This window comes from Phyllostomus hastatus, unplaced genomic scaffold (assembly GCF_019186645.2).
Source record: "Phyllostomus hastatus isolate PE091 unplaced genomic scaffold, TTU_PhHast_1.1 phas_contig_254, whole genome shotgun sequence".
Classification (NCBI taxonomy): Eukaryota; Metazoa; Chordata; class Mammalia; order Chiroptera; family Phyllostomidae; genus Phyllostomus; species Phyllostomus hastatus.
The window spans coordinates 7,060,058-7,079,966 of NW_025333810.1; the positions used below are offsets into that span (position 1 = coordinate 7,060,058).

The 19,909-nt window shown below is 36.2% G+C and overlaps 1 protein-coding gene across 1 annotated transcript in view; it reads left to right on the top strand.

Annotated features, from left to right (window-relative positions):
• The first annotated feature begins 16,117 nt into the window (after window positions 1–16,117).
• Window positions 16,118–19,909, top strand: part of WDR36 (WD repeat domain 36) — a 39,887-nt gene continuing 36,095 nt past the window's right edge. Inside the window, exons 1-2 of the mRNA XM_045838093.1 lie at window positions 16,118–16,406; window positions 18,610–18,637. Coding sequence (XP_045694049.1) covers window positions 16,245–16,406; window positions 18,610–18,637 — 190 coding nt within the window. The 5' untranslated portion in view covers window positions 16,118–16,244. The remainder of the gene's footprint in view (window positions 16,407–18,609; window positions 18,638–19,909) is intronic.

The following is a 19,909-nucleotide window of genomic DNA, read 5'->3' on the forward strand; positions in this document are numbered from 1 at the left end:
ATTGAGCCATAAGAAAAGGTGAAATATTGTCATTTGTGACAACATGAATATACTTTGAGAACATTATATTGCACAAAATAAGCCAGTCAGAAAAAGCTAAGAACCATGAGTTTACTCATATGTGGGACATAAAAGTGAAACTCACAGACATGGACAACAGTATAGTGGTTACCAGAGGGAAGGGGGTGGGGGGAGTAGAGGGTAAAGTGGGACAAACATACAGTGACAAAAGATGATTTGACTTTGGATGGTGGGTGCACAATGAAATATACTGATCATGAATCATAGAAATGTGCACTTGAAACCTATATAACTTATTAACGAATGCCACTCCAATAAATTTAATTTTAAAATAAGAAAAAAGATTCATTTTACTTTGTACAACTGAATCTCCATTTCCTCATGATATCCATTTCAAAATATAATGTGTCAGGGAAAATTTGCTTTACTGAAAAATGCTTTAGTGAAGTCAAAACCTACTAAGCAATATCATAACTCAAATGTACTGATTAATTTTATCCAAAAAATAAAAGGAATATTTTTATATCTCAACTGTATTCCTTTCTAAATCTTACAGACCAATGAGTTTTAAGAAGAGAATAAAGTCAAGTTGATCTGGGATTTTTAGTGTTTCTTCCTTTCCATTATATACTTTTCAAAAGTATTACCTTTTTTCAAATGTTTTTTTCCAAGCTGTGTCTTTGAGAGGATCTCCTAGCTGGCAGAGTATCTTTTAAACACAGCTATGCTTTTTGATATCCATTGTTTACAGAACACCAGCTAATAAAGTTTCACTGATTACTATTATGTAAAAGTTATTTGTGCCTAAACATTAAGGTAATAGTTTAAACATGAGGATAATAGCTAATTAACTTTCTTGAGTCTTGGGTTCTACCCCTCTGAAATAAGGATAATGCTGTCTACATTAAAGAATTTTCATAATAATTAAAGTACATAATAAATATAAAACTCCTGGCAAATGGTAAAAACTATTAAATTTAGCTATTCAAATGTCTAGTTCATTATAAAGCAAGAAAACTAATTACAGACTCTAGTAAATCTCTTTTTAATTTTTAGTTTTCTGTGTAGGACTGCTTTGTAGCAATGGTAAGAAGACCAAAAGCTTAATCACATAATTGTTGACAGCTTGGCAATTACGTACTTAAAATTTTTGATTGAGGGCTTTTGTTTCTGGCCCAGGTGGAGCAACAGCGTCTAGATTTACCCTCCTATCTGAAATGACCTCCCCCCATCTCAACACACATGTGCCCCAAGGAAAAAAAGTCACACAAAATGTATAGAACAGTGGTTTTCATAATGTTGGAAACCACATAATGAAGGACAGTAATCTTGAAGGAAGGGAAAAAAATGAGGTGAACCTTTCAGTTACCCAATTTGCTGGCTTGAGAGAGTTTCCTGACCACACCACAAGAAGGGGACTCAGGCAGAACCAGCAGGCTTCCTGAGTTAAGGAGATAGGCCGAGAGACCAGTGAAATAAGGCAGTAGAGTTTGGAGGATGGTACCTCAGGAGAGAGAGGTACACAGAAAAAAAAAAAACCCTGAGGTCTGTAGAAGGCATCCCTAGAGTCTTTGGCAGAATACTGACCAACACATGCCTGTGAGAAAATGGCCCATTTCTGGGGGTGAAACCTATCTGAAAGATTGGAGAGAAGTATGCCCAGTGCTCACTTAAGGTCAGGAAGACTGCCTGTGTCCACCAGTCGGGCATGAAAACCCTCAATTCATTAGGCACTGAGAAGGGTACTCAAAAGAGTTTTATCTCAATAATAGAGAATAATTAGGCCAAGCCTAATAGTAGCAATGATCCCACCTAACAAATCTTAATAGCAAAACTTGAAAGGATCACACTGCTTCCAAGTAACTTAGCTACATTCCATAACAAACGTCAAGAATATGTAGAGGAATAAAAAATATTCAACAAGGCAATAGTCACAATATTTGGCATGCAATGAAAGATTATCAGACATGAGGAAGTAGGGAAATATGACCCATGGTGAGAAGAAAAAATTAAACTTACCCACAAATAACACAGAGGTTAAAATGAACAGGCAAGAACATTAAAGAAATTTTTATATCTTTCAATATTTCCAAAAAGTTAAATTAGAGACATGGAAGATATACAGAAGGCTCAAGCTCAACTTGTAGAAGTGGAAACTACAATGTGTGAGATGAAAAACACAACGGACAGCATTAATGGGTGATCAGGCATTGCAGAAGAAAAGATCGGTAAACTCTCATGTCAAAGTATCATCATCTTGGAGATTCTAGCTAAGGTGTTACTTTTCTAGAATGTGCTCACCAGTGCAGTGTTTGTGACCCTGCTCCTTCCCCTTCTACTCTCCCTTCGACTAACTATGATTCTTATGGGGAGAGGAATGCCAAGGGATTTCAAGTTGTATTGAGAATGAATAAAGATTGTATTTGAAGCCAATATCTTGGATATGAAAATTTGTAGAGTAATTTGGGGCAAACAGATCATATAGACAGGGAGTTTGAGGAAGACCTGGTGAAATATGAGTAGTGCTCATAGGTTGTCCTGGTGCAATAGCTAACACATAGTGGGTTCTCAGCAAATATGCTGAGTTGATGAATAAATGAATTAAAATGAAATTAAAACTTAAATGCTTGTTTCCTAAGAATACACTGTTCCTTAAAGGCCATCATGAGTCAGATTGAATTGGCCACAGCAATGATCAGATTAGCTACCAGATATCTGCCACCTGCTGTCTTCCCCTCCCCCCATGGTTCTGTAGGTATGTGAAAGGAAAAAAAATGATCATAACCCAAAATTATGAATGTTGTTGCAGTCTGCCACTATTCCACCCAGGCTTCTTCTCCAACAACCCTCCTCCACACACTTCTCTTTCCCCCCAAAATGCAACATAACAATTAAACTTGCTTTTATTCAAGCATCAAACATCCACTGAGACTTTATTTCCATCATCCCTGGGCACACAGCTGAGGGCATGGATAATTTGCAAATCTTAAAATTATACCAAGAATATTTATCATTTGTGAATTCTGTAATGCAGCTTTACTACTTCTATTTTTTTTAATTACCCTTTCTTTGAAAAAAATCATTGTCATATGCTAACTTTCACACATGTCCCCAGAAATCATATATACTTTCATCAGGTAATATTAAGATAATAAATGACAACCAAATCCTGAAGGCTTGCAACAACAGTTAATTCTCACATTACAAATAGCCATTGCAAGTCAACTCCAGTTTTTCTCCACATATTTTGTCTTCCAGGCAGAAAAAGTAGCCTTTATGGGGAATATGCCTTTCTCTTATAACAGAGGAAAAGAGCAAGTGAGTTGGAAGAAACGTTTAATGACTCTTCAAGCTTCTGCAAGGGCACAGTGTACATCACGTTTGCTTATGTGCAATGACCAAAGCAAATAAAATGTTCCCTACCCCGCCCACAAAGCATTTGCTATGAGGCCCAGGGGAAAGGGCAGGGATATAAATCTTTTTTAGGTTGGGAGCCTAAATACTGGCAATGCTAAAGTAATAAACACAACTCATTGCTCTGGAAGGGACATTAACTGGTACAAGACAGAAAGAACATTTCACATTTTTAGCATTTTATAGATTTAAATGTAGAGTTTTTTTCCTTAAGTATTTATTGAGCACCTCTTTTGTTCTAGACACTGTTTCAGATGCTTGTTATGTATCAACAAGAAAAAGCAACCTCCACCATCAGAAAACTTAATATAAACCTAATAAATAAGTCAATAATGTAATCAGAAGCTGTTCTCTCTTCTTTAATTTGAATAAATATTTACAATAATTAGCATATTGGTCACTGTCAAGGCAAGTCCCAAACATGTGCAGAAATAGGCACTGGAGTAAAAATGAAAGTTCAAGTAAGTACAAACATGCCACGAACCAAATAACAAGCTATCATTCTGTTAGCATCTCTCCTTAATTGTCCACATCTCCCAAACGTTCAAGACTCTTGTGACAAGTACTACAAAATAAATCAAGATGTTCATATTCAAGAATGTATGGGTCAGATGTTCAAATTAATTGACAAGTTATTATCATCTTCATAATAAAATGACACTTTAGAACTGGAAGAAACCTAAGTGGTTGTTTATTCAAGCCTCTGTTTTCTAAATATTGATAAGACTTCTCGTCACTGTCAAGTACAAATAAGGTCATGTACTTTTTTCTTATTATATTAGTCACCTGATCCAAATCTTATTAAAATGCTAAAAATTTTTTCATAAATAAAAAGCACCTGGAAATAAAACAACAAAGATAACAGGTTATTTTGTATGTTGAACTTTGGCCCTGGGTTCTAAGGTCACCACTGTTTTTAGTTCATTTTCACAGGGCCAGAGGGTGTTCCCCAAACCACACCTTGTTAAGGCAGCTGACTCCTGAGAGATGCGGCCTCTGCTACCCAACTGGAGCAGAATCATCCATGGCCAGCATTCTAAAAGCACAGTTTTTAGCTCTAATCATCTGCCTAGATTCCCCTTCCCATTATGATGCATTAGAGACCTCTGCAGAGCCATTCTCTCCACTTTGACAGAAGAACTCAGAGAGTAATATTTCAATCAACAGATCCTGGTAACATTTAACCTGGCTCATGTATTTTTTCCAAGGGGCATAACTCATCTAAGTTGCCCAAGTAACCAGTTGCATCCCCTAAGTCATCAGTTCTACTCACCAGGCAGTCTATGAAGGCTGCCCTTTGTTGAGTTTGAAATGTGCTCTTACAGTTTTCACTCAAGACAATACAACATACTGGCCTCCCCACTGCCTTGCTGAGTCCATTCAGCTTATGTTTATCATAATGATGAAAAGCAGCTGCTCCAAGAATACGTATCTCCTTCTGTAGAGAGCCAAGCCATGAGCACCAGTTAAAGAGGAAACCGAGGCCTAGAGAAGTTAGAGGTGTGGATCAAATAGTAGATAAAAGGCAACACCTTATTCAGTGTTCTTTCTATTATGTTAAACAGTGTTTCTCATTTGACTCAGATGTCCATCTTCTCAAAACTACACCTGTATTTCTGAGGTTCTCCCACATAGTATGGGACAAGGCGAGGCCAGTCCATGGAGCTCTCCTCGGCTACCTCATGAAGAATCACCACCGTGTGAAGACTGCTGGCACACACTTGGACCACATTGATAGACTGGTGTGACGTGCTACACAGGCACAGTCAGCTATGTTGTGTCTATCAATTTATTTACTTTGTTCAGTGTCTAGCAGGTTGCTTCCCAGAAAATCATTCCTCTACCTAAGTATCTATCTGCCCTCTGAGAAGTCTTCATCCTAATGTGAGGATCTTTACTCTATACAGGGTATTTCATACATATGCCTTACATCCAGAAGATGGTTTGTAAGAATCATGACATTACCTATTTTTCTGCATTTCTATTAATGGCAGTATCCACAAATGGAAGCAGATTATTTGTACCTCTCTTCACTATGAAATAGGACTAAAGCATCTGGGACTCCTATTAGTTTGCTTCTAATTATTTTCTATGTCTACATACTAATCCACCTCAGAAAACTGCAACCATCAATCATATATTCTAGACCAAAGTAGAAGGATATTTACATGATCATAATACTACATCACCTGTTTTCAGAATTTGGAAACAAATTTTAACCAAAAGCAAGGATGTCCATGTAGTAAAGTAAAACAGGAAACTATGATAATTTTCTACCTTTAAGGTATACATTTTTTAAAATAAGAATAATTAGATTTTACACAGAAGCACATTTCTGGAAATGGAAGGAAAGAAACAGAAATTGGCATAATGAAGTTTGTCATTGAATATTTAAATATATTTAATATAGTCTTAACATGTGTCTGAAAAATATATTAACCTTTCCTCTAGACAAGTGTTTTGAAGCAGCCAAGCATTCCAAAATGTAGGATTATATTGTTAGGACATTGGTGATTTTTCCTTCTCTTCTTCCCATGATACTCTATTTAGGACTAGAAAATTAATTTCCAGACAAGATCATACAGGTAGATTTAACTGCTTATTCAACTTTACTTTTTGTAAAGATAGCCAACTTAGATAAAATAAGTCATAAGAACTAAAGCTGTATCTTAAAATTCAATGTTAACTGACGTTTCCTGTCTCTGTGAAAGATAAAGAAAGAAGGCTGTATACTTGCTTACTCTCAGTCCTGTATCCATTTTACTTCCCCTGACAGTTTGTGTTTTTTTTTCTTTCTCTATTCTACCTGTACTTTTAATTTTTACTACCATGTTATATTGTATGTATCTTTTACAATTGTCTTTAAAATGTCCCGGAATAAGTCAGAGTTTCATTGTAAGTACACTACATAATAAATTAAATACTACCATGTTTCTTTCTTTCTTTTTATAATTGAGGATAGTTCTGGGAAATTTTGCCAGTAGAATTGTCTTACCATTCCCACTGCCCTCTGTCACTGTTTACAGAGTGCTCTATGAAGCCATCTATGGTTCCCTGGCCATGCAGTTGGGTGGCCTATTTGGAAAATTAACAACACAGACGGTGGAGCAATTAAATTTTTTTCAGCGTTCGGGAGATCCAGCCAAAAACCTAATTAGATGTGGAAAGAAGAAAAATAATGACAAGTATGAGCCTCAATGCTTATCATAGGAGAAGATATGGAAAGTATGAATTTTTAAAATCCCTTCTCCAAAAGATCTTATTCTCATCTTGATCATGAAACTTATGTAGGTGTTTTTTTTCTTTTGGCTACAGTTTCCTGAAACTTCTTGAAATGCTAGTATCTTCTTGAATGTTTATTTATTCATGTTTCGTTTTTCCTATTCCTATGTTTCAAAGAAAAGGAAAACTAGAAGAATAATGTATCTCATTACTTTTATCTTTTGTTGATAAAGCCTCCTAAAATACCTTTGGGCTGAGAACCAAGTCATTGACTGAAACTACTTATTAAGTCAAAGGGTAGGTTAGGTGTGTACTTATAACTATTCATAATAACAAATGTCTAACCTGATTAGGTAATTTTCATTTGCCATCTGCCTTTCCTCAATTCCTTGCAAGTTGCATCATCCATTTACAGCTTTCAAGTAAATTTTAAAAAGAAAAGAAAATACCATTATTTTAAACACAATGTAAATCTACATTAAGCACATCAATTGTACAACACATTGCAAACTCCAAAAAAAGTTAAATTGAGAAAAATAAACAACTTAGAATTGAGAAATTATTGTACTACTAATTCTAATGTAATTAAGTGATTAATTATAAGTTTAATTATAAGTTTTAAAACTATAGCTATACCCTTCTTTAGGTATTATATTGCTATTCAATATTTCTTTCAAAACTGGTAGAAAGAAAGAAACTATTCAGTTGTTTAGGTGGCTATTGTATGAAGAGCTTCAAAATTGCAGTGTTCTTGTTTCAATAAATACATTTTTATTTATATTAAAATATAGAGCTAACAATGCTCAATATTTTCCCTGTAGTTATTCCCAGCCTACAGTTTAACTTGATTATTGGTGCCAGTAAATGAAGACTAACATTACAACTGAAATTTGGAATCATGAATATTTTTGCTTTAGTAGGTTAGAATGTTTGTGGGTATTGTGAGTCAGAACTCAACAACTCATCTGCAAAATTAAACAGTATCCTGCTCTTAAGTTTTTGAGTGCAAAAGAATGCCAAATGCAAAAGCATTTTTAAGTTTCCTGTAAGTAGTGTTTGTCAACATTTTTTCTAGAAAAAGAAAAGAAAAATCACATTAAACTCATTCCCCAATTCTGCAAGTGAAATTGAACTATATAGAGCAGCTTTGTGATGCTAATGATAACCAAATAAAATCTCAGAGTTTGGCCTTAAAATGCAATTTTAAGGAGGCTTAGAAAATTATAATCAAAGGGGGTTTAGAAAGAGATGAAGTTATTTCATTCCTGCACTTATAGAGAAGTAGAGATCAGGAGAGATCATTCTTTATCACAGACTATTCCAAAGATTTGATTTGATAAAACATCACATTATAAATTTTCACAAGAATAATCTGGTTTTCCTGTGAAATACATGCACTTAAATAAATAATCTCAAATTTTATCATTTTCTTTTTGTCTGTTACTGGAAATTTGGTTTTACAGGTGGTTTATGATTTGAGGGCTCTTAGAAAGACTGAAGATTTTAGAAATTGTCAATTCTGTGATTATAATTTCTAAAAATAATATGTACTTCTGATTGGTGCCATTTTCAAAAACAGGGTAATATACTAAGAAGAGAAGTTAATAAATGTACATTTCAGTTTTTAATAGAACAGACACAAAGTTTAGTGGAAATTTAGTGGGATTGTTAATATTGTTAAAGTATTGCCATTTGTCTTTAGTTCAGAAGTGAATTTTAACTTCCTGAGAGGAGATAGTATAAAAGTATAGAACACAGAACTCTTTTCTTTATATCTTGTCCTGTAAAAAATAAACATAAAATAAAAAGTGCAACTTCCATGTTTATCTATCTATTATGAATGGCATCTCTAGGATGGATCATTTTTTGACTCTCTGGATTGAAGTGTACCCAAGTACAAGAGAAAAATTCTATTTATGCTTCAAGGATGCTGCTTTGGCTGGTGGCAGGGACCAGTTCTCTCTAGAGATATTGAAAATGCCAAATAGTTGTTTTTCCAGCCTCCCTTGTCTCTAAAACATGAATATACAATATTGTTCAGTAAGACCCAAGGTAAGTCTGCTATGGGGCTTCTGTAAAGGCTTTCCTTCCTTTTTCTTCTTCTTAACTAGACATTTTGTTTCTACATGTTGTGCTTGGAATGGCTGTGTCCATCTTGTAATTCTGAGGGGAAGATACCACTGACTTAGTGGTAATGGGTAAATACCTTAGTCTATGATGTTATTGATTTTTTTTAAATCCTCACCGGAAGATATGCTTATTGAGTTGGTTGTGTTTTTTGTTTTGTTTTGTTTTGTTTTTTGTTTTGTTTTGTTTTGTTTTTGAGAGAAAGAGAAAGCATCGATGTGAAAAACATCAATCCACTGCCTCCCATACATGCCCCAACCAGGGATTGAATCTGCAACCTAGGTTTGAGCCCTGACAGAGGATCAAATGCACAACATTTTGGTGTGTGGGACAATGTTCTGACCAAGCGAGCCACCTGGCCTGGGATGTAATGATATTGTTGAGCTAGTGAACCAACTCTGGAACCACATCACCTCTAAATTTCTTGAAACATGAGATAATAAATTCCTTAATTATTAAGTCATATTTAATTGAGCATTCTGATATTTCAGCAGAAAACAGAATCTATCTCTGCATGTAATAGAAAACTTCCATTTAGCTGGCTTAAATAACAAAAGAAATATACTATTCTCACATGTTCCAAAGCAGTTCTTGGAAGATCCTCTTGGGTATCTTTGTAGATGAGGCATGGTACATAGAAAATAATGCCTGTCTCTCATTGGGAGAAGTCTAAGGAAGGGAGGTAAGTCAGAACAGCCTGTAATGAGCAGATTCTTGAGAGGGATACAGAGTTGGTCAAGCTGCATGAGACAGTGGGCATTTAACAGTGAGGAGAGTACTACCTTTTAAAAGAAAAATCTAAATACATTGTTTCATTTACATGGTCTCTCTTTGCTGATCTTGAAGGAGCAGATTCCAGAGGATAGGGCAAGAAAAGTAAGTAAAAGGAGAGATGAGTAGGAGCTGGCCTGGTTCCTGTCCTTTCTGAAGCATGGTTCTCTAGGTTTTCCTTTAATTCTATGAACAACCCTTGATCTTCCCACTCTTCTTCACTCCCCATAGACTAGGCAGACTCATTTTGGTTTTGGTTTTTAGTTTGCTTGTTTCTTTGTGCTTTTAACCCAAATATTTTAAGCAATACAAAAATAAAGAGTATTAGGGCAGTAAGTCAGGATGGGTAGGGGCAAAAATGAAAGAGTTTTCTTAGGAAAGTCAGTTTCTTATTTTTGAAGTATTCTGTCTGATACAAGCTTTATCTTGAAAGATAACTTCTGTAGAACTCAACCTTTCTAGATTAAACTTTTTGCCCAAGCTCCTTTTTGGAATAGAGCTGACCTTTCTGACATTATCACTACAGCAAGTTTCCATTTTAAAAGGGGATTTTTCACAATCAATGATTTGCAATCCATGTGATAATGAGGAGGAGAATGACTAGCACACGTTTTCCTGTCATTCAAATTAGACTTTTCAGGCAGTTTGAGCACTTGAAAGGGTAACTTTTGTTTTCTTCTGTTTTTAAGGACCAGCTGTTGTGTAGATTCACCAATGTTTTCTTTAAATAAAAACATAACTTGTTTGCGAATAATAACCTTTACTCACACACTCATAGACTCATTCATGTATTGCTCACTTGATAATATTTTTCTGTACAGTGAGCAAGCACCTGACTCAGAAAAATGAAGAGTAATAGTTACCCAGAGAAACAATAGCCTTAACTAGAACTACAGTTTAGGGAATACAATTTGTAATAGTAAAAAGTTAGAAAAAAGCTAAATGTCACACAATAATATCTGATTAAATAAATTATGATACATGGATAATATTTTTAAAAAGAATAATTATCACAAAAAGTTAGCAATGATAATATAATACTGGACATTCACTTGAGAAACTTCTAAATTACCACCAATGTTTAATTTCTTTATGAAATGGTGGGCACATGAATGTTTTTTTCATTATCACTACTTAACACATACATGTTATATAAGTATTAAATAATATCATCAATATTTAGTTATATGAGAATGTACTTATGATATGGTGTATGTAGGATATAAAAAATATATTTTGTGGTCCCAATCTATTGCTCAGAGATCACTTTCTCTGTGACAATTTCCTTGGAAACTATTCAAAATTGCAACTCTGACACTTTCTATTTCTTAGCCTGCTTTTTCCCACCCAGAACACTTACTAATGTCCTTCAAAGTTATTGTTAACTCCTTTTTTATTGTCTGTCTCTTTTATAGAAGATGAACTCCACAAGGGCAAGTTTTTGCATGCCTGTTTTAATTATTTGTATGTCTGAAGCCAGTCTTGAATATATGCTTTGAGTTCAGCAGTATCAGAAGCATCTAAAAGTGTCTGGTATTCATTAGATATAAAATAAATACTTCTTGAATGAAGTGTAGATCATTCAGGTGACAAAAGACAGTTTAGTACAAGACATTTAGTAAAAATGACAGCTTCTGTAGGTGTTTTCTTTGGGACTGTTCAGTGTTCCTGAAATCTTCTATTTGGAGGTAAATATATATAGGCCAGAAGGTTGGCTTTCCAGGAGTACAGTGGAGAAGGAATTAGGAGAACCACTGATCAGTGTGTGATGTTCACTTCATCTTCCAGCCTCAGGGGCAACATCCCTGTGTGTATACTGTCCAAATCTGGATTATTTAGGGTTAATTTCTCTAGAAAATAAACCCTGGTCTCCAGAAGAGTAGAATAATAGCTTCATTGTTCTTATTTTAAAGAGCTGTAAATAATTCTTAAATGAGATTCAGTTGTTCCTTTCCTGGAACTTGCCAGAAGACTTCAGAGGGAATGGAATGAGTTCAGAACTATGTGTGACTGAGGTTTTCCATCTTGCAGGCTGTGTTATTTCAGTGGTGCCTTTCTCAACTGGTGCCAGAGAATTTGAAGTCTTGATAACAGGTACTGACAGCACGTATTCCATGATCTCATTCATTTCCAGTATCCAACAGCATTATTGTGCCAGCCATTCCCTTAACGGTCAATAGGTCTCAAAGGGGCTTGCGGACCTCTGGAATCAGAATTGCCTGGGAAGTTTGTTTAAATGCAGATTCCTGTTTGTCCCCTCTTTCTTTCTTAATCAAATTATTGGTTTGTAGGGTCTGAGTGATTATTTTGCATTCTGACCACCACCAGTGACAATAATTTAGTCCAACATCTAACCACGTATTTGTATTATTTAGAATTTTAAATTGTCCCTTAAACTTAGTTTAAAGTTATTGTATTTTGAGGTATGTAGCAGATAAGGAAAAGAACTACAACAACCTATCAGTCCTTCTAAATTTCTACTTTTGGAGAGGTCTTTTGTGGTCAGGGTACTGCTTTTGGGGTGACTATTTTTGCACCATGGGCACTGGCTCTGTACCAATAGATATACATGGGAAGTTATGCCCTCACAACTCCATTTCTAACAATTCTCCAGGTTGGTGGACACCTCTAATCATAATGTCATTATTTCGTGTTTATTATGTACCCAAAATGGGTTCAAGTTATGTTGATAATAAAACATGCCAAAACCTTCCCTCTAGATAATTCTATTATAAAGATCTAATGCAAGGTAATTTGCAGGTTAATTTTTTTCATTCATTCTTTCATTTTTTTTGTTTTTTCTATTCTTACTTCCTTAGTGTCAGAGAGGTCTTGTTATCAATGCAGAAAAAAGTCTATATTCCCATCAAAGTAGCACAGGGTTGTTTTTTTTAATGACAATAAAAGAAAGGTAGTAACCTCACTCAGTGAGCCATAGGGTCTAGTCCAATACCAGATATTTTACTCAGGGGGAAGACTGTAGAGCATACTTAGGAAAAGCTGTTACATGAAAGGCAGTGTCCTTTGGGAGCTAAATTTTGTCGATCACTGGAAAGCCTAGGTTTCTGGCATTCAAGTCAGAAAAGTCCTTGAGAGAACAGAACATTGAATGATATTTCTGTAATATCATCATATGATGCTGTTAGCCCACATGTCCTATTATCCTGGCTTTTTACAATGCAGCACTGCAGTTTTCAGTTCCAGTGTAATTGAAAAAGGAAGTAAAAGGATCTTTAAAACCAGTAGAATTTCTCCAGCCAGACTATAGGAGAGGATGCTGTTACATGGATGTTTGTAGTGATAGCAAACCTAAGCATACTCTTTCCAAAGAGCTGACTCTTTTTTCAGGATAAGTGATAGCATAGGTACTACTGGAGAACTGTTTTACTTGCTGTTATTTAATCAGGCAAAGTTTGTTCTGAGCTTTGAGAGAAGCACCCACCATCCAGTTCCATGTTAAACTTTAATAAAGACAGCAACATTGATAATTGTCAGGAATAACGAAATGGGTAGTACCATATTATCAAAGTAGGTGATTAGAGAAGTAGCCAATTTATATCTGGCCAAAGGCAAAACTGTGAAGCAGATTAATTGAAATCCCTTATTACTTTGAAAGCAGAGAGTAGTGTCTGATACATGAAAAAGGACTTATGGTACATAAAAAGAGTTGAAATAAATGGTGTGCTGGTAAAGTAAAGAGGTTTCTCTATACAAAATTTAGGTGACATTTCTCAAGGAGGCTGGCTAAAACAAGAATTTCCATTGGTCTCCAAACTTTAGGTCAAAATTTACATGACATCATTTTAGTGACACATACATGCTTATCTGTGAAAAGGTAATCTAACTCATTCAGAAAACCTCTTCTTTATACCTCAGTTAGCAATATCTTGGTCCAATATGTGTTCTGGTGGCACTACTGAACCAGGGAAAATGGAACAGCTAGAATGAACTATTCCCCAAGGTGGAAAGAGTCTGGGATTGAGAATAAGGAGAGCTGACATGGAGTACCTCCTCTTCCACAGCCAAATTATGCAGCTGTAGTTCATAGTAGTTCACACATTTATGAATTAAGGGGATGGACAAGAAATATCTTGAAACATCCTTGGATTGCTGACATACTTCTGTCAACACAATGAAATGACGTGTAAGCATTTCTAAGTTTGATAAGATAATCATAAGTACATTGGTTATGTATTAAGGTATAACAAAGTACCCAAAATTGGTGGTCTGAAACAGCAATAAACATTTATCATGTTACACAGTTAAGACGAAAATTCAGAAGTGGCTTAATAGGGTGGTTCTGGCTCAGAAACTTTCATGAGCATGCAGCCAATATGTCAGCACAGCTGATACAGTCATGTGAAGGTCTGATCTGCTTTCAAGGTGCTTTCCTCACATAACTACAAGGTAGTGCTGATGGTGGGCAGAAGGCCTTCAGTTCCTTGCCATGTGAAACACTCCGTAAGACTGCTTGAGTATCTTCCCAACATGGCAGTTGACTTCCTCAGGGGCAAATGACTCAAGAAGGAGAAGTAAAAATGTTCAGTGTCTTTTATGACATAGCCTGGTTATACATGTCAACAAAATTCAATATGAGATGGGACTGCACAAGGACATGAATACCAGAAGATAAGAATCACTGAGGACCATTTTGAAGGCTAGTGATTACAATACATGAAGTCAGTAACAAAAGGAAATTATCTTTGTTATATAAACTACTCAGAAACAGTCACATTTAACCTTTTTAAAAAAGTTAGAAATGACAACATGACTTAGTTATATTTACCTGAACATATTATGATGCCCCAATGTACTGAATCAAATTGAAGATGATCACTTGTTAATAAACTACTACATCAACTTTTTAAAAATCTAACTTGGTACTGACATCCTTGGGGACATCTCTAAATAAAAAGAATAACAGCTAGTTCCTTTTCTTTCACCACACATTCACACAATTTGCTGGCAGCTGCATAGTAAATAACTCAGGGAGGCAACTGGTAGAGAGAAATTAACCCCAGTCAACTGTTCAAGCTGGAAAATTCATAATCAGCCCGTAACATCTTCCCTTTAAAGGATTTTCCATGACAGTTCCAATTTTTAAACTTTTGTCTCACAGTCCAGATGAGGATCAAAAAACATAAATCTTATTGTCAGACAGGCCTACATTCACATTGCTACACTGCCTTCAATTAAGCGACAAGTTTTCTCCAGGAACCTCAAGTTCTTCATCTAATGTGAATCCACACCCATAATTTGGCCCAAGGTTAGGTGTTGAAAATGTGATTGCTGAACACATATTTCTCCTATCCTCCAGCTGCCTTCAATGATCTCTCTTCCTTCTCTAAACCTTGTTGTGCTGGTCTGATTTGGGGCACTAAATAGTCTTGGAACTTTGGACATACCATTTAACCCCAATGAACCAATTTTTTCATGTGTTAAATAGCAATGTGATTTTTGCCCTAAACACCTCTCAGACTTGTTTTGAGAATTTTATTAAAATAATAAGTGTCAATGGCTTTTTTGAACTTTACAGTCCTGGTTGAGAAACTTTCTAATTTTCTCCCTAAACTGCCAATAGATACAGAAGTCTTTGCTTCTGATTATTAAAACAATGTATACATTACATACAACTTAGGGAATTCTTAAAAAATGTTTATCTAGTAATTAAAAGTACCTGCATGTTTTCTTTACTTGAGAGGTACAATAATAATCCATTAATATTCCTTTTTAAAAACTTATTTATTTATTTTTAGGGAGAGGGAAAAGGGAGAAAGAGAGGGAGAGAAACATCAATCTGTGGTTGCCTCTCTGAAGCCTCCAACTGGGGACCTGGCCCACAACCCAGACATGTGCCCAGGATTGGAATTGAACCAGCGACCCTTTGGTTTGCAGGCCTGTACTCAATCCACTGAGCCACACCAGCCAGGACAATCCATTAATATTCCAGTCTTTTCACTGTAAACAAACTCAGTAAAAAGCAGACAAAATCTTTTTATTATACCAAATTTCAATTTCATTGGAAGCATCAAGATAGTACTATGAACTCTCACATACTCATTCCTTAGGTTCAAAATTTATCAATCTGTTCCATCCAAACTCTGTACTTCACCCCTAATTATTTAGAAGCCAATACGGATATATAATTTTATCCATAAATATGTCGGTATGTATCGTCAAACAATACAGACCTTAAAAACATACTATTAATACTATCATATAAATATAATAACTTCTTAATATCATCAAATATCCAGTCAGCCTTTCAAATTTTCTAGATAGTCTCGCAGTTTTACACGTTATTGTAGCCACATGTTTAACCTGACTACTTTTGGGTTAGGACTTTGGTCTCCCATTCACCCTCCTGGACCTGAGCGCTCCCCTAGTCGGTCTCCGGCCTCGAGGTCCATTTGAAAAGTGACTAATCAGCCCCACCACAGCTCCAGAGCACCGTTAAGTAGTTGGAAACTATGCCACACGGAACCTAAGTCGCGCCCACCTTGTGAACTCCAGAGGGAGCTCTTTTTCAATTGCACTGAGGCCAGTCCTCGCTGACGCTATTGGCAGGAGGTGCCGGAAGCGCTTGTGAGTCGGCTGCCACTGCAAAGGTTTATCCTAAGAGACGCTTTGAAAACCAGGTGCGTGGTTTCCGTCGGAACACAAGCCGAATCTACTGGGCTGCCGCCGCTATGGAGGATAATACGGGAGGCCGCACTGCTAGCGCTCTGTTCGCGGGGTTCCGGGCCTTGGGACTTTTCAGCAATGACGTTCCACACGTGGTGCGATTCAGTGCGCTGAAGCGCCGATTCTACGTGACGACCTGCGTGGGCAAGAGCTTCCACACGTATGACGTAAGTGACTTCTTCCTAGACCCGCTTCCCGGGAACCACCCTTCCGAGCTCCCAGTTCTACCTTGGGGCGATCCCGCTCTCCCCGCCTACACACAGCCTACTTGGGGCTACTCTTTTTGTGCTTCTCCTAACCCCATTTTGCCGTCTGAGCCCCGCCACGTGCTGTTTTAGATCTGGTAGTCCTCTAGGGGCGAGTTTCGGAAGCTGCCTGGTTAAGGGGAAAGTGCTAGAGAACATTTAAATTGTACAGCAATCTATTTGTTCAGTAAATATTTAATGAAATTCCCTTGCAGATGTAAATACGATTGAAACAAGTTCCTAGGCCCTGCACAGTATGAGAAGGTATTGCAAGGCATTTTATTGTGCGGTTGGTCACACAAGCCGGGTTAGAAATTCCCACCAACTTATTTTGAGACCGAAGAGGGTGAGATTTGTTATGATTTAGGGAACTGACCATATTTGATAGCAAACTAATTTCCCTAAATTTCCCCTGAGCATCTATTTTCTACCAGTGTTGTGATTCCCGCACAGTGCTACTCTCAGCCTTACAGCACTTTCTTCGCACGGTACAAAGCATTTTGTAGCACCCTTATGTAAAATAGGAAACTAAATCTCAGAAAAATTTACCCAAGGCCTTCCAGCTTGTTAGTGATGGACTTCTCAGTCATTGAAATAGTCTTTGTTGTTGTTTACTTGTTTCTTTTGTCTTCTCCAAGTGAATGTATGTTCGGTGAAAGGAGGAACCTTTTCTTAATGACGAAGATAATAGCAAGTGCTAACAAAACACCTGTTCTGGAAGCCATGCTATAAAGTTATATTCCTTGAAAGATTGTGAAAATCAAATGGATTATTAGCGAGAAGAAACTTACTGTTGGTAGCCTGTTGAGGTAGTGGAATAGGAAAGTGAGGGCCATGTGCAAGGTGGAGGTGGTGCTGGTTGTAGCTAGCATTTATTGAGCAGTTACTGTATGGCTCCATTCTGTTTAAAGTTTATTTATTGAGTCCTCATAATAATCTCAAAGTGGATATCTATATTCATCCTTATTTTATAGAAGAGGACTTTGAGGCACCGGGAGATTAACTTTTTCAAGGTTACACAGCTAGATCAGTTAACTGTAGATTGGGGTCATCAAACTACAGCATACAAGCCAATCCTGTTCACCACTTGTTTTTGTATGATACTTTAATTTTTTTCCATGTGTGTTTTGCTTATTTTAACATAAGAACCTCCAAGTAAAATTTGCACAGTAGTAGGATGCAATGTGATCATATTTTGGCATGGTATGGAGACATGCGTCTACTCTCATTTAAGAAATGTAGGATATTTAATTAATCTCTAAGGCCCCTTTTTGCATCTCTGGGGCTGGAATTCCCACCTATACCCCTCTGAGCTCTGTGCTTCTGAGATTAGCAGTTTAGACCATTTTAAATGGTTGGGGGTAAAAAGATCAAAAGAATAACATTTCATGGCATAAGAAAATAATATGAAAGTCAAATTTCTGTAATCATAAATTAAGCTTATTGGAATACAGCCACACACATTTGTTTGTATATTATTATTTTTAAGGTTTCAAATGTACATTATTTCTTCAGTCTTGCCACATTTTAATGGGTACACAGTGCTTTCACTTGGCGTCAATTATGAGGTGGTTTTGAGACAATTAATTTTTACACCAGCTGGTACAATTACTAACATCTCCATTCCTTTGGGGTGACTCTGCCAACAGGGGACAGGTTCCATTCTACTCCAGTCTGTGTGGCTGTATGTGCCCCTGCAGGAACACAGAAAGTGGCTACACTGGCTAATACAGTGTTACCATATTTGTCATGGAAATCAGGTGTTATTTGCTGAATGTTTCCATTGGGAGACGACTTAGCACATTTTGGCCAATGGAAACATCATGGAGTTGAAGAGTGAACTCCAGCAACTGTAGCTACTGGTTTGCTAGAACTTCTCATCAAGTACCCTTACAAAGAACCCTGAAAAACAAAAATCACATTTGCTTATGTATTATATATGGCTGCTCTCCTGGTACATCAGCAGCTGAGTAGTTGTAACAACAAAAGTTAGGATCAATAAATGTCTTTTAGGAAGAACAATATAACAAGTTTATGTATGAGGTTATATTTTGATCTTCAAGTGTTAGATTGTTATAATTGTTTTTGTTAATGAAAATTTATTTATTTTTCTTTTTTTAAACAGGTTCAGAAACTTAGCCTGGTTGCAGTGAGTAAGTATAGACTTTATTCTGAATTTCTACATGTTGTGTATCTTTTTAAAATTTTGGTATAAATTTAAGACTTACAGAACATACTAGGAATCCAGTGTGTATTTCAGATAAACTTACATGGCAAAAAAGGAAAAAACGTCAGGATCATGTGTTACTTTCACTTGTCATGTCTCTTTAGTCTTCTTTTATGTGGAATAAATAGTTTGTCAGACTTCTATTGTCTTTCACAACACTGACATTTTTGAAGACCGTATATAGGCTATTCTTTTCTAGAATGTCCTTCAATTTCATTTTTCAGAATACTTCCTCGTAATTATATTCAGGTTATGCTTGATGGCAAGAATAACAAAGAAATGATGCTGAATTCTCAGTAAATCATATCAGGAGACACATGCTGTTGGTTAGCCATTTTCCTAGCAGCGCGGTAACTTTGATTATTTGGTGAAGGTGATATTTTTCAGGCGGCTCCATTTTAAAGTTTTGCCCTTTGTAATTAAGATGCATCTTACGGTAAATATCCTAGTACTCTTCAGAGTGTCATCTACTGCTTTTATCATTCAGTGATGATTCTTGCCTGAATCAGTAATTAGCATTATGATTACCAAATACTGATTTTCTGATTTCATTGCTATTTTTACTGTAAGGGAGAGTTTTTCCCCTTTCCTGCATTTTGATCTTCTTCCAATGGAAGGAATATTTATTTGTTTGAAAACTGTTTAATACAATAATGGGCTTGTCACAGCTGAGAGTTTCTAGTTTTACCATTAAATATGATCTTGGTGAGAGAAACAGGATAACTGTAAGGAATCTAGTGGGTATATCTGATAAACTTATATTTTGTAAAAGATTATAGAAGGCAGAAGAAGGGCAGTGTAACCTAAGTTGAACACATAAGTGAATAGTAAACCTGTAAAAACAGTATTTTGGGATTGAAATCGTGAAGTGTAATGTGCAGCTCTAGAAATACTTAATCCTTTTGGCTCCAAAACAGGAAACAAACAAACCAAAAAAAAGGACAGTGTGACCATGATAGTCAGAGAGGATTCAAGAAATCATCATATGAGAAATGGTAGGAGGTGATAGGCATATTTACCTCGGAGGAAACTGAGTGGAAGCCATGTTGTCCATTTTAAGGGTGAGCATGTAGCATGTCATATGCAGTACTTTTGAGGATACTCCATAGTATAGAGTTAGACAGGGTTCTAAGTTTTGATTTACTTTTAAAATTCTCTTGCAGTTATTAGTGAACTTGGGGTTTCTGAAAGCATTCAC